Source organism: Pyxicephalus adspersus, chromosome 12 (genome assembly GCF_032062135.1).
Source record: "Pyxicephalus adspersus chromosome 12, UCB_Pads_2.0, whole genome shotgun sequence".
Taxonomy (NCBI): Eukaryota; Metazoa; Chordata; class Amphibia; order Anura; family Pyxicephalidae; genus Pyxicephalus; species Pyxicephalus adspersus.
Genome location: NC_092869.1, coordinates 1078726 through 1094182, shown reverse-complemented (window position 1 = coordinate 1094182; position 15457 = coordinate 1078726). Strand labels below are relative to the sequence as shown.

Genomic DNA, 15457 nt, shown 5'->3' with positions numbered 1-15457 from the left:
CTGGGGGGTATCAGGGTGCATTATGAGTAGAAGGCAGGCTAGGGGGGTTCAGGGTGCATTATGGGTAGGCGTCAGGCTAGGGGGGGCATCAGGGGGCATTATGGGTAGAAGGCAGGCTAGGGGGGTATCAGGGTGCATTATGGGTAGAAGGCAGGCTAGGGGGGTATCAGGGTGCAATATGGGTAGAAGGCAGGCTAGGGGGGCATCAGGGGGCATTATGAGCCTTGGACCTCTTCAAGCTGTCATTTGCCATAATTGCAGAATCCAGATCCTAAATACCCATTGGTTGTCTGTGCAGGTTTTGTTCTCTGCAGCTTGGATTTTATTACACGTCACTTCTTTTTTTACTTTCTTTTACTCACATTTAATTTTATAGAAGAAAAGTGAATTTTCATAAATCAAAACAAAATATTAGAAAATATAACTAAAAGTCCTCTTTTTGTGTCTTCTATCGAAGAGTTCACATTGCAGTGCACAAAGCTACCAACAGGGGGTGCTGTACACATACCGGTATATCTATAGATTGCAGTGCATATAGTTTACCAGCAGTTGGCGCTGCTCTTACATATTACAATGCATGTAACTACCAGCAGGCGGCGGTGTTCATATAGTGGTTTTGTGTCCATAGTGTTCTGTCCAATAAGCAGGTTTGTCTTTAGCCAATCAGCTGCTGTATTGAGGTTGTCCGCTCTGCTTTTTGGTGTTTGTAATAGTTTCACCCTTCACCACCTGTACCCATCGGCTCCAATACATTTTACCATGAATGAAAATTCTCTATATGTAATGGACACAGATACTGCAAAAGAAGCTGACAGGGGTTCTAATCCTTTTCTGTTTTTTTATTTTTCTTGTAACCTTTAGATTTTCTTGCTGTCAGATTCCTGTGCCTTGGCTGATACAGATGATTATGTCCCTGATAGCGGGTCCAATGTACACCAACCCCCTGACCTTTCCATGGATCCATTCATATATAGAAGTCAGGCAGGTGTCGGTGTGCACATTCCTGTGAAGGCCGGGGATGTGTGTGCTTTATGGAATTTTGTGTAAAGCTTATATACATTTTCACGCAGAGGTCCAGCAGATTCCTGCAATGGGGCCCTATGAGACTGTGGGGTGCACCAGATATGCTTATGGGAAGGAAGATGAGAATATTAATTGAATATTAATCATTGGTTGGGATTTAGCAGGTTCAGCTGTTATTCCTAAAACAATATCTGCCTTTTACTTTGGCTCCTTTGATGGGTCAGCCCTCCACCCATCTCAATAATATGAAGCTAGTAGGTGCTGTACTGCAGACAACCAGCAGGTAGCGCCAATGTCAGTTGTCAGCACACCCAGCCCAGTCCTTTCATCTCCCCACTCCCTGTCCCAGGGTGACTACAGTACAGCGTGTACCAGAATAAATTCCAACTGCTAACCGCAGAGTTACCAAACCTTTCACAGGATTAGACTGCAAGCACTGCAAATCAAAGCTCTGAACACAACCGGCTTCAATCACTGCACAGAATTATGAAAATTGATGTTATGAAATATTTGAGGGCCACTAGCCGGACTGGAAATGCAATCAAGGTGACTTCACTATTACATAATTATCAAAGTCACCTAAATCTGATAACTCGGTGCTGCCTGATTACTGGAAAATCAAATCACATGCTGGTTTCCTGTATGTTCAAGGGAGAAAAAGCATTTGCAGAGTGACACAAACTACTGGGGGAAATCTCCCCATTGTTAGAGGGGCAGAGACACAAACTCCTGGGGAAAATCTCCCTATTGTGGGAGGGGCAGAGACACAAACTACTGGGGAAAATCTCCCTATTGTGGGAGGGAAAAATATCATCATTGTGGTGGGGGGCAGGGACACAAACTGCAGGATACATCCTACTCCAGGAAAATGTCATGGTTCTGTGCAGGAAATGCCTTCTTTATGGGGTAGACTTACACTTAGCAGGGTGTCTGGGCAGAGGTCTGTGATAAGCTGGGCCCTCTGGGTCCTTACTCTTCCATGTGCGTCATACATTCATTATACAGGGTGTGTGCGACAGACGAAACTCTCTCAGCTCAGCCTTGCTTCCCACACATTGCGATCGTGTACATACTTGTCATCGGCGCTCATAAACCCACACATTCTAAAACACATGTTCACACATACACAAACCGGGTTTATTTATAAAACCTCAGATCTGACATTCTACCATTTTTCATGTCACTCTTCATGAATCAGAAGGTATCACAACAAAATTCTTTAAATATCATAATTTATTTACTGTTATCTACACTCCTACCTATATTACAGCATATTAGATACAGCGGAAGGCCACAGGAGCCCTAATAAATACATACAAGCTGTAGGGGGGGTATATTACAGGGTGCAGTGCTTTCTAGGTACTCTTATCATTGACAGTATCGAGTTAGCGGAAGATCCGAAAGCAGCGTTATTTCAATGACGGGAATGAAAATGGAGGTCCTGGATGATCAGTAAAAGCCCTGCCCAGGACCAGTTAACCTTAAACAAGTATAATGAAATAAGTAATGCACAGAGGGTATGTTAAGGCTCGTAGCATTGTAATTAGGATCCACGTGATTGCCAGGGGACCACAGCATGAGGACCGTCCACAGCTCTGCTGGCATGAGCTGGCCCTGGCATTACCAGCATGCCATAGACTATATGATGAATTAATAAAAAAAATCCACTAAACTGATGTTTCTTCTGATTTTTTTAATTTTTTTTGGGGTGGAGGTATTTGTACTTTAAGCACTATTCAACAGTGTTTAATATTGCAGCTTGATGATTTAGAGTGTTTTGTAAATGTTTTTATTGGCCCCCTTTCTAGAATTATTATATCCACAGCTCGCAGTACATTAGTTTGGTGGTCATTGGGAAGAATGTCACTCTTACAGATAGCCAAATGGATCATTGGTGTCACCTATACTGATCTAGAAGGTACAAACTGCTCAAGGAACACACAGCAACCTCTAGGATTTCACCAAACCCTGGTTGAGAAACACGGACCTAAAGTAAGATTTGAAAAATTGCCGTTGTGTAAGGCACAGCAGAAAATATGGTTAACAGTCAAAGTGCAGGAACTTAGAGGCTCTTCCAGTTATGGATGTGACCTTTCCTTCATTCGGTATGAGAACCAAAAAATAGCACCAGTTACATTCTAGAGAAAGCTCACTTTCTAGGTGGCCTTTGTACCGAGTCAAAGATATTTGTCAAATGGAGATGCTGGAAGGTTACCAAACTTTAGAACCTGCATTTTGGCAAAGCCAGACAGAGGTGTGCACAGTTATGCAACACCCAAACGATACATCTAGCAGCACAAAACCGGGACAAAATAATCCATACGCTCCCCTGGGGCTTCGTCTTAATCATCCATTACAGAAGCATTGAATCAGCTTTCACGTGGCATTGGGAATTTGTTTCATGTTGTGCGGGTTTTCTTCTGGAAGACAGACTGAAGGTTGTGAGTGCTGCCCTGTTTGGGGTAAGTTCCAGCTCATCCTGATCTTTGGTTTTTCTGATGAGAATAAGGCACCAGTTTCCCAACACTGCATTGTTGAATGTCAGCGATGAAGATCCGTCCACAGTGCTTCCATAGGGAAGGCATCTCAAAAAGAAAGGTCATTAACAAGGATGCATTTACTAGAAGAGTTCTAAAACCAACCAAGGTATAAAATATCATCTACAAGATGGTTACAAGCGTCAAGTAAATTCTTCCAAATACTCAAGGGCACAGCCACAGAGTAGAGCCTTAACCAGTCAATAGTCTTCAAGAGGTAAACAGCAATCCATACAATCCTTTCCGTCAGTCCACTAGCTGCTCACGTGGAAGACCACAGATTCCGGCATCATTGCATGGTATTGTTAGCTCATGTCTCCACTAGTTTAATGAGAGGCTGAGGCCTGCCTGATCCAGCCGGAATGTACACTCGCTTGCTATAGAGAAAGAGAGAAAGAGTATTAGAAAAGTGAGACTACTTTTAACTAATACATATTTTGAGATAACATTACAGAGGGTTATCTTAAAGTGGATCTTAAATGGAACACCCAAAAATCATATTTGTACTAGGCAGTACCATGAAAAAGTCTAAGGCACTGTTGCCTTTGTCTGCCTCAGGAGATTTGGAGTGAGATTTGGTGAGGTCACTACTGTATTGCACACTGTTCTCCTTGCTGAATAGAAAGCTGTACCAGGGGACTTGTACTGCAAAGAACTCCCTGATTCTGCATTTGTGGATTCTGTGGATTCACCAATCAAGGGAGCAGCTGTGTCATCGGAAAGTAAAGCCTTGTCTATGCCAAGATGGCTGTATGTGGAGTTGTCCACTCCACGAGCAAGGATCTCCCTGCTTCTGCTTTTTGCATTCTGTGGATCCAAAAGTCATTAAGAGATCAGCTGTGACATAGGATATATATAGGCATACAATGTGATACAGGACATGAAAAGACAGGTGCAGGGAGACCACAGACAATACTGATGACTATTCCTCCTATTGCCCTCCTGTCTTTTTTTAACATAGATTCAATAGTTTGTAACTTGAGATTTGTATTCTTAAAAGTTTGCTCTTTCATATTTGAGTTAAAGGAGTGGGTTCTTAACCTTACAAGTGGACAAATCCACACTCACCGATACTTAAGTCCACTATGTATCCTGGCTGGTCTGTCATTATTTTGAGTCCAATCCATGTGTAAGCTCTGTGCCAGTCAGAGTTTTAGTTCACATGTGGTTATTAACCTCCAGGGCCTTGAGTGCCTATCTAGTACATAAGCATGCATGTTTGGCCAATATATTCAAGCAAGAATCCAGAAGAATGCCAGGGATTGGTCTTATCTTCTGACCGTTCAAAATCTTGTGACACCATCTGGCACTCCTTCTGTCCCGGGCCAGTACAGTATCTGAGGCTAGGTACACACGTGCAAAAGTTCTAGTCCGATAATCGGCGGGGTGCCGCTCAGTCATTCTTTCCCTTCCCTCTTCATAGAGCAGAACGGTGCTGTACTCGTACATGCATCGTGCAGTCGTTAGTCATTGGAAAGGATTGTGGAAGATCCTTTCCAACAACAATTATTGCATGTCTGTACATAGCCTAATACCCCAATCTCACACTGCATTCCTCTTCTGCCTACCCCTGATGTGATTGCAGATCTAATGCTACTTCTTGGCTTTAATTCCAAGTTAAATAGCTGTAGTCAGAGTTGGTCAATGCTGCTTGACAGTAAATGATACTGAAAAAATCTTCAAAAGGGAATTGGAAAAAAATAAATTCATTTTTGCTACCATTAAGTCTGTTACGGTCTTAAAAAAAAACATGAAAACACTATAAATGACAGACCAAAGCAAAAAAGTTTCACGTACAAATTTGGTTGGTTGGGTTTGGCGTAAGCCCGTGGCAGTTGGGTTGTATGTCCTGGTTGGGTGGATAGAAAGTGTTCCAGTTTGTCCTGTAGTTCCAGGTTCTAGAAAACAAACAAGAATTAGGTCATTCTCTCATTATAAAAAGGAGATATTTGGGCAGGGCTGTCATAACAAAGACAAGCCATGACATATGAGTCATAAATGATGGGATTAGACTTTCTGGAATGGAAGACTCAGCAGAGATCTGATGGATTAATAATTACAAGACCATCTCTTACCTCTGCCTGAAGCCAGGAGACTTTCTCCCGTAATTCCTGGATGAGGGAATCCTTCTCTTGCATGGCTGTCCGAGAGTTCTGCACCTGTGGAGAGAAGACCATGAATTGAACATCTCCTCACGGGCACAGTCATACACTTACCTGTTCAATCATCTGTCGTACTTTGCGTTGCTGGCTCTTTAACATATCATCAAGGTGGTGAATCTTTTCTTTCAGGTTAGCCACAGTTTTTTCCAGCTCCTGACACCTAGAATTGAAAAACAAAATAATAAGTAAATAACACCCAAACTTGGGATAATTCATGAACCTGCAAGACTAGATTTATTGAAGCTTTGTTTACCGACTTGTTTATTAAAGGTTTGTCACCCAGCGCTTCTAACCCTTCCTTGGTGCATCCAAAAAGAGAATCCAATTTTTCCCTGCTTACAGCAAAGTAATCGAATTTCAGGTTAGGTACTTACTTCTCCTGCAGAGGTCCATTTTCCTGCTTCTGTCCTCTTAGACTGTCCAGCTCTTTTTCATTCTCTTGCATCTTCTTTATTAGATCCTGGTGTTCCTACAGACAGAGCAAGAAATCAGATTCTCCAAATCACTTAATATCTTGGCTTAAAAGTGCAACATCTCTAGAGCCATTATTTGATACCAATTTTGTACATTCTTGTGGATTTGCTAACACAATAAATAATTTATTGCGGTAGCATCAGAAGAAAATGTTTTTCCTCTTACCTTCTCCATACCGACCATAAACCTCCTCAGCTCCTCCACCTCTCTATGACGTTCAGCTGCCGTTTCTTCTGCTTGCCTACGAGCCCGATTGTTCTGCTCTGCCTCCTGCTGGCACCTGCTGAGCCTTTCCTGTTTACAGGAACAAGAGTCAGAAAACTTGTCCACCCTCTGGCATCATTTCAGAGAATGAAAGCATGGAGAACTAACCTCATACAACTTGCGGTCAGCTTGGTGACGTTTCTCAGTCTCCTGGAGCTTAGCATATAGCTTATGTGCAGTCTCCCGTAAATTCCTTCCGTTGTCCAATGGAAATTGCTGAGGGGACACAGATTAGAGTTCAGGGTGAATGAGCATCTGTACATATTACACTGTCCTTGATTTGAAAGGTGAATGGCTTTAAATTCTCACCTCATCACGATCATTTGACTCCGACCATGGTTCCTCATAATGCCGGACGCCATTTTGCTTTTCTGATAGCAGGTTCTTAACAAAGAGAAAGGATTATAAGACAAAAGATCCAACTTTCAAACGTTATTTAACTTCTTGTGATGACATCTGATTTTATTAATAGATGAATTCCAACATGTTTGGGGTGTTCTCAAAGCCCCCTTCTTCAATGCTTCAGATAATAAACTTCAGCCAAGGTACGTCTGAAAACAGACTGTTGCTTCTCTGAACAACCTCTGCAAGGCGTCACCAATCTGCTACAATCCAGTTTTTCTGAATAGTAGTTTAAAACTTGGAAAAAGAGGGATCCAGATACACCCGAAACACATGACGTGATTAAAACTGTACTCCTGACCCAAATTTATACCTATTTACCTTGTCTTCCTGCTGCCCATGTTTTGAGTGATCGAGGTCTTTTCTCAGATTCTTCAGAGATGTCCTTGCCTGAAAGAAGTTGAGACAAGCTGTTAAATGTTTGAAGAGTGCATGACTACCCACAATGCACCTCACACAGAATGCACTCCTCCAAGCCATTAGATTAGTCACTGATCTCCAGATGACTAACAAGGTTTAAACACAGGAACTAAGCACATAATATATTTATAAAATGTGGCCATGAATTAATAATGACCTGTTAGAGGATTGCTTCCACTCAGGATATAAAAAGTAGAAAGCTTCTGTTAAGGGAATAAGCTAGGGTTTTATGTAACATGCAAAGGACGGTAAAATCATTTGGTAACGGAAATATCCAGTTACTTTCTTACACAAAGATATTAGGCGCGTGACTAGTACAAGCTGTGCCTTTCTGAGGGCTGAGCATCATCTTAAAAATCTCACCTCTAACATCACCCTCAAAGTCTATTCCTCTTCCATGTTTGTGAAAGCTCCTCCCTCTGCACAATTTATTCCATTATATGTCTTTATTTCTCAGCTATAACAAAATAAACACAATATAGCAGAATAGCTGCCCCCTAAACCTTCTTTCCAATAGCGGCTGGATAACCTTATTTCATTACCTCTTGAATATGGCGGACCTCATTCCTCAGCTGGCTGACGTTCCACTCGTGATTTGCTTTATTCTCAGCTTTGGCCTTGAGGTACACCTGTGAGGACAGAAGAAAGGAATTAGAGTATGTAAAGCCAATATCAAGATTTGAGCTTTTTGGGGATTCAAAGATTCTAATCAAAGGACCCCTAGCCTGTAGATTGGAGGATGGAGGTGTTTTTTTTGAACAAGCTGTGCTGCAGCAACTCACTGAAGAATTAATATCATTCTTCTCTGTCCTCCTCTGATTATTGGCTTCTTCTGTATGAGGTAATTAAAGGATTCCCATACCGAGACAAATTAAATTACTTATGCTCTTAACAACTAATTCGAAAAGGATTTTAATAAATACGTGCCATTACTGATGCTGAAAAACCTGCACCAGCCTGAACTGATCTGTGCTCTATCCACTGCCATAAAATGCAAAAAAGGCCATGACGTGAAACGCGATAGTTTGAATTACAGAAACAAAGGCGCATTTGTGTTTGGTATCCATTTATAGTCACGCCTAACCTTCAAAAAGGGAACATACACAAGTGAGGGGTCAGCAGGGTGGAAAAAGTTTTTCCTGGCAATGAAGAAGGAGGATCAGTATGCAAATAAACAAATGTGAACGCACAGGGAGAGTCGTAAGGCCCGTGTAAACAAAGAAACTTTGCGTATGTTCCAGGCTTGTGTGTAAACACGCCACACTAAACAGCATTCTGGAGAAGCAGAATAATAATACGAAGGGAGGGGATGCAGTTTGGAGATGATATTTTATCCCAGTTATCAGTCTTACAGAAACTATAATTAGTCTGTTGTGTACAGCGCTGAGTGTAATCCCAACCCGCACAGATCATATTCAGATTCCTCCGAGGCTGGATAGGCAGCCACCACCCAGATCTTCATTCCAGGAAGGTGACACAGAGGAAGGGGACAAGCTAATACTTCAAGAATCTATCGTTTCTTATTTTCAGGTGGTGATGTGTGTGCAGGGGAAATCCAACTATAACCAACTAGGGCAAAATCTGGGTGACCAGGAAGGAAAAGGGCAAGAACACAAATGGGGTGAGGCAAGTTGCTAAAAAAAATGTATTTAGGAGACAAGAGAAGAGAACTATACACTTGCTTACATTATCCAGAGCAGCCCTGACATGGGCAAACCCTTGAAATTTCTTTCAGCTCTTAGGGAACCCATATTGTAGGCATAAACCTGGCTGATTCCTACCATCAAGAACCCTCTATAGCAGTGTTATTAAATCTTCCTAATATAGGGGAATGCCTTAAAATAACTTCAGGGAGCCCCTTCTATAATTACTATAACCACAGCTCACTTTACATTAGTGTGGTGGTCAGTGGGAAGAACCCAACTTACTTTTCTGACCATTGGAAAGAATGTCACCCTTACAGATAGCCAAAAGCTCACTGGAGACACTTAAACTAATATAGGAGGCACACATTTCTTATTGAACCTCTAGCCACCTCTGGAGGAACCCTGGTACTCGGAGACTTCAACCTTGCCTTTGAATTTGTAGGCCTTTATACCTGCTGTGCTGTTATGAAGGATTGCCACCTTCATGGGCCTGTATATCTATACCTATTATTGAGGGTCTCTCAGCTTCCCTATACTGAGTTCCTGGGTCTTTACACCTGGTGTGCACATTATGAGGGTCTATCAGCATCTTTATACTAAGTTCCTGGGTCTTTACACCGGCTGTGCCCATTATGAGGTATTCCCACCATCCCTATACGGAGTTCCTGGGTCTTTACACCTGGTGTGCCCATTATGCATCCCTATACAGAGTTCCTGGGTCTTTACACCGGCTGTGCCCATTATGAGGGTCTCTTGGCATCCCTATACGGAGTTCCTGGGTCTTTACACCTGGTGTGCCCATTATTAGGGTCTCTCGGCATCCCCATATGGAGTTCCTGGGTCTTTACACCTAGTGTGTCCATTATAAGGTATTCCCACCATCCCTGTGTGGAGGTAATGGATCTGTACACTTGCTGTGCCCATACAAGGAGATTTTTTATTATTTTTATGATGGAGAAAACACCCCAAACTCCCAAGTGTTGATGAATTGTGCCAGGAATTATGACAGAAAGATCTTGTTTCTGTATTGTATCAAAGTATCAAAGACAAAAAAAAAATCCAGGTTGCCGGTCTGTACCCACTGCTGAGAATTATTTCAGATGGCATTCCTATTTCCCTTTATTAAATCATACACTGATCAGTGATGCCAAATGATTTTGCATCACTTGTGAACATCACATTCATTACCTTAATGATTTCTTCATCGCCATCACTGGACTTGATCAGTTCGGAGTTCAGAGGCCGAGAGCCCCGGCCGGGTCGAGATGATATAAGAGCGAAAGCGCGTCCCACCGGCTGCAGACATACAAAAAAATAATTAGTGACAGCTGTTTACACTGGGGGTCCCTGAGTAACTGAAACCGGAGGATATATTTAGAAGCCTCTCCACTTGTGAAAGGCCGATTGGGTAGCAGTGACAAACTCAACAAAAATGTCAACAGACGACTAACATGTCATCAGTCAGGCATTAGCAGGGGACACGGAATGTGTCATACGGGTGGTATATTTAGATAGGGATTGCCAATCAAACCCCCCCCCCCCTTAATCATTGGGTCCTCACCTTCACTTTGATGGTCTCTGTCCTTTCTGGGGACTGATCCCCACGTAGAGTCAGCCGCAAAGTTTTAACACTGTCCTGAAAATAGAAACAGAATGATTGAAGCAGCAAAGGACAGACATAGATAAAATCACTGCAACTTAAAAGTTTCATGTTCATTGGTCACTAGGCTGTAATCACATTTTATGCACCTAATGAGCAAAAATTTAGGAACTGCCCCCTGCATACGATGGAGCTCCAGGGCAGGGTTCTATTCATATTCCATCATACAAAGACTTTGCAGACAATTGTGCTCTTCCAGCCTTGTGGGTCACAAGGTTTGGTGAAGACCCTTTTCTGTTCCCCCATGACTGTCCCCAGGGTACAAAGCCCCCTCCATACAGACATGGGGTCACCAGTTTGGTGTGGAGGAACTCGAGTGTCCTGCAGGGAGCCCTGGCCTCAACCTACTGAACACCTTCTTACCCAACAAATAGGAGTCAATTCCTATAGTCACCATTCAAATTCTTGTGAGAGTTAAGAATGTCATGGGGGGCAACTCAATAATAATGGCCATGGTGGCCCCTATATTAATGGCCATAGAGGGACAACTCTATATTAATGGCCTTGGTTTTGAATGGGATCTCCAATATTCTCATATAGTTATGATGGTTGAGGTGTCCATGGAGTTTGGGACATACAATGTAACAGTTACCACTCACTTTATTTGTCACTGTAGATTACGCAACGATGCATCGACCACATTTAAAGGATTCAGTGTCATATTAGTCATTTTATTGCCATTTAATAAAAAACTGAAGGCTAAAGATGACACACAGACTTTATACTGGATAAGCGTCTGCAGCCAGACATACAGCAAGGCAGAAAATGACAGGCGTGACTCAGGATCAGGGAATTACGGAGTACAAAAAGTGGATTCACCTTGTTTTACATTCATATTGTCATGGGTGAATGATCTGCAGTGGAAAAGCAAACTTTCAGACCTTTCAGCAGAAAACCACTTGCCTTTTGAAATCTGTGGAAACTGCATACAAGGAGTGACCATGGTCCCACCCACAGGGAGTATTACAATGTAACAATAATCCGAAACTTGGCTGAAACATTTTCCTTTATGTAATTGGTCTGGTACAAGTGGCCATGTTTCCTGGCACTGATTGCCTACAGTCAGAATTGAAAACAAAGCCTTGACACACAGTGAGGATAGGAGATTGGACATGGGGGTCTCCCTGAACACCTTTCCATTTCTAAGTCAAGAGCTGAGCTTCCAGACATGGCCCCTGGAGGTTCCTTCCATGTATTCTGCAGAAAGTCTGATTTATCAAACTACCAAAAGCCGGTGATAAAGGAATCAGAGAGAGGAAGCTCACAAGATCAGAGTGGATGCCACAGATGAAAGGTTTATTGATCAGTCTCAGATTCTTCTACATTTTCTAATCTTTCCCAGCACAAAGCATCAGCTGATAACATTCCATAAGTGCCTGTTCATAATGCAGAATATTTCCCCACCCATTACTAATGATGTTCAAAGTCTCCTTGACCCCGAACTTTGCTGTGACAGCACCCCCCCCCCCCTCATTATTTATTAATAAAGGATCTCATTTTCATCCATCATCCTAGAAGAGGAAAGCTCAGGAGATGTAAACAGAGCTGGAATTGTACAAGAAACCTGCAATCTGCCATGGCAGGCCAAGGGTTAACCCATTCCCACAGGAATTCAGACATTCTTGGGTGAAATGTGATCCTCAGCTTTTGTTTAGGCAAGCCTTGTCTGAAAATCAGGCAGGAAAAAATGAAGATTGTTATAATTATAGAGCGCATATTGTTAGCCGCCACACCTCAGAGCAGACACAGAGACACAACAGTTCCCTGTGCGGACCAAAACCGACTTCTCCGGGCAAAGTGTACTTACAGGAACCAACCTGTGCCATGCACCACTAGGGTTCATGATTTCTTCCCCAACAAGGACACCATCTCCATGTTTACAACTTCTCCAAACTTCAAGAGTACAAACTTTTAAAAGCCAGAAAACTGAGGATTTTATTTTATTTAGATTTTTGTTTTTGCAAATGTTTTCTTTCCTTACACCTCTGATCCCTAGACCCCGCACCTTCTCATATAACATCACATCCTCAGCTCATCCACATCACATTGGGTTGTACAGCAGTGACAATATTGACAAAATGCAGAAAAAAATCAATATTTTCCCAAACACTAATAAATCCTACAGTTTGATGACACAAAGCCAGGAACACATTTTACACATTGCCCAAACTTATTCTCCTTCATTTTCCTCTGCAGATTTATTCACCTTTAACATTCACAAGATATTATTTCTGACAATTTGGTTTAATTTCACTGAGACTGTAATTGGGAGTTTTGCCGCAAAATCAATTTCGTCAAAATCACTTCACCCTGTATAGAGTATAAACTGTCCTGTACGGCATTCACACAGATCTCTGTCCTCGTGTGCTGCACCGTGGAACCTTCCCCAACAAGGAAGAGTTGGTGGCATTACTCATAGGAATATCACTTTAATTACCCAACACAAATATTTGTGTGATGGACGCAGGGGACTCGCTCTTTGTTTACACCAAGACTTGTTATCTGCATTTATGTCTGGGGATTTCATTTCAGGGAAAGGAGGGATCATTATACCTGGCTATCCCATTCACACATCAACATACGTCACCTGTCCTTGTATGTCATATGTACACCCACTTTTATATACAACATTCAGAACTACTACTGGCCCATAAACACAATCATAGACCAACCCGCCTGCCTATAAATGCTGCCAGTGTCACATCACTGTATACAATGACGTGTTCATATATATAGAGCCCTGACGTAACCATATGTACACAGAAACCAGCACAGAGGTCACCTATATATTACTAATAGAGTGTCAGCTCCTCTGTACAGAGACTGATAGGACTGGCTCAGTGTTCTCTGTACAGCACTATGGTATATGTCAGAGATATAAAAATGTATAATAATAGTGTGTGACTGTGGGGGGACATTAGAGTGTCAGCTCCTCTGTACAGAGACTGATGGGACTGGCTCAGTGACCTCTGTACAGCACTGTGGTATATGTCAGAGCTATATAAATGTATGATAATAGTGTGACTGTGGGAGACATTAGAGTGTCAGCTCCTCTGTACAGAGACTGATAGGACTGGCTCAGTGTTCTCTGTACAGCACTATGGTATATGTCAGAGCTATAGAAATGTATAATAATAGTGTGTGACTGTGGGAGACATTAGATTGTCAGCTCCTCTGTACAGAGACTAATAGAACTCAAAGCGTTATTGTCATAGCTAAAGAAATGTAATGCTGGGGAACGTTAAACTAATTTGTACAGAGACTGATAGGACTGGCTTGGTGTCCTCTGTACAGCACTGCGGTATATGTCAGAGCTATATAAATGTATAATAATAGTGTGTGATTATAGAGCTACATTAGAGTGTCAGCTTCTCTGTATAGAGATTCCGGTGACTGGCTCAGTGATGAGTGATCTCTGTACACCACTGTGGTATATGTCAGAGACATAGAAATATATAGTAATCATTGATATTGCAGGCTCAGTAATAAAGACACAAACATAAATAAAAAATGTCAATATTAATGAAGTTCTTACCGGCTCATTCTCCGGCTGGAGCTGCTGCAGGGTGCACAGGCTGTTCATTGTCTCTGCTTACTGACACCACTGAGCCAGGGGGGCGGAGATTTCTGTCTATAAGTGTCAGCTGGTGTCACTGGACACACCCCCAGGTGGGAGGGGTTAGCTCTGCCTGCAGGCACTCTCTATATATAATACAACAACAAGGTGTTCTGTGCTCAGTCCCCCTGCAGGGCAGCACAGAACAGAGAACATAATGTACTTGTGTAGACTGTCAGCTCCTGGGCTCAGGGTGGCTGCATTCCAATAATGCCATCCTGTTAATATATTTAATAATTATATAATGGATTTAATCCCTGTCTATCACTCTGCAATGCCTAATATATTACTCCAATATACCCTAATACTTCATCTGTCCCTCTATACCCCTTCTCTACCAATTTATTGTACCCCCTCCTCGCCAATCCTGTACAACAATCCGCAGCAGGTCCTGGTCGGTTCTCTTCGGTTGTGTGGTAGAATGTTTTCTATCTGTAATAATGGCTGGGTGCTATGTCTGGGAGTTGTGAGATGATCACATTGTTTATTACATGTCATTACTTCTTTCAGGACCCATTCAGATTGTGCTTCCGTGTTGTGATGTGCACACTTTGTAATAAGATGGCTGATTTGCAATAAATGCACTAGGTGTCAATGAATTTACACTTCAGTGCAGCACAACATACATGCCATGCACTGTGCTCAAAAAAAGGTGCAGAATTATTTTGTGGTTCATTGCTTAGCTGAGCTGCAACATAATAAATGGTAACATGCCAAATACCCCACATAAGGAACTGGCTTTTTGTGAACTTGTATTAGATTTGAAGTGATGGTGCTTGGCAGAGCTGGTGGAGGATTTCCATTAACAGATGAAGCAGCTTTCATCTAGCTGTGCCCGGAGAGCTAGGATTAGGTGAACTGCCTGCAGTGAGCTCTGACCGGTCCCACAATATACACAGCATTGTCTAGGCTGAAATAATCCAGGTGTTTATGTCACGCTGGAATCACATGACTCAGACACAGGTGACGCCATACCTGTGGAGGAGAGCTCATCATTTCCTAATATGGAGTGTGTCAGGAGACGGGTGGGCCAATGGGAGATAGGAACAACACAGACACACCTGTCCCCATATAACACCAAATATTACTACACAGCTCAACAAATGCATTCCACAACAGTGAGGGAACAGGATCTGTATTATTGTAAATGTATGGGCCCTGCACAGTACTACTTCTCTTGTCCTGTACCCCCGGTGTAATTCTCGGTATCTGTTCTAATTCTGTAAGTATAGACTCTGCACAGTACTACTTCT

General features: G+C 42.4%; 1 protein-coding gene across 1 annotated transcript; it reads right to left on the bottom strand.

The window, feature by feature from the left end:
* Positions 1 to 2238: 2238 nt before the first annotated feature.
* Positions 2239 to 14189, bottom strand: TUFT1 (tuftelin 1). Its single transcript, XM_072427789.1, has 13 exons — positions 14124 to 14189; positions 10490 to 10564; positions 10117 to 10224; positions 7825 to 7911; positions 7184 to 7252; positions 6770 to 6844; positions 6569 to 6676; positions 6362 to 6490; positions 6097 to 6191; positions 5777 to 5882; positions 5636 to 5719; positions 5358 to 5458; positions 2239 to 3937 (listed from the first exon to the last, which is right to left on the bottom strand). The coding sequence occupies exons 1-13, from the start codon at positions 14169 to 14171 to the stop codon at positions 3871 to 3873; spliced, it is 1152 nt and encodes a 383-aa protein (XP_072283890.1). The 5' UTR covers positions 14172 to 14189; the 3' UTR covers positions 2239 to 3870.
* Between the last annotated feature and the right edge of the window lie 1268 nt (positions 14190 to 15457).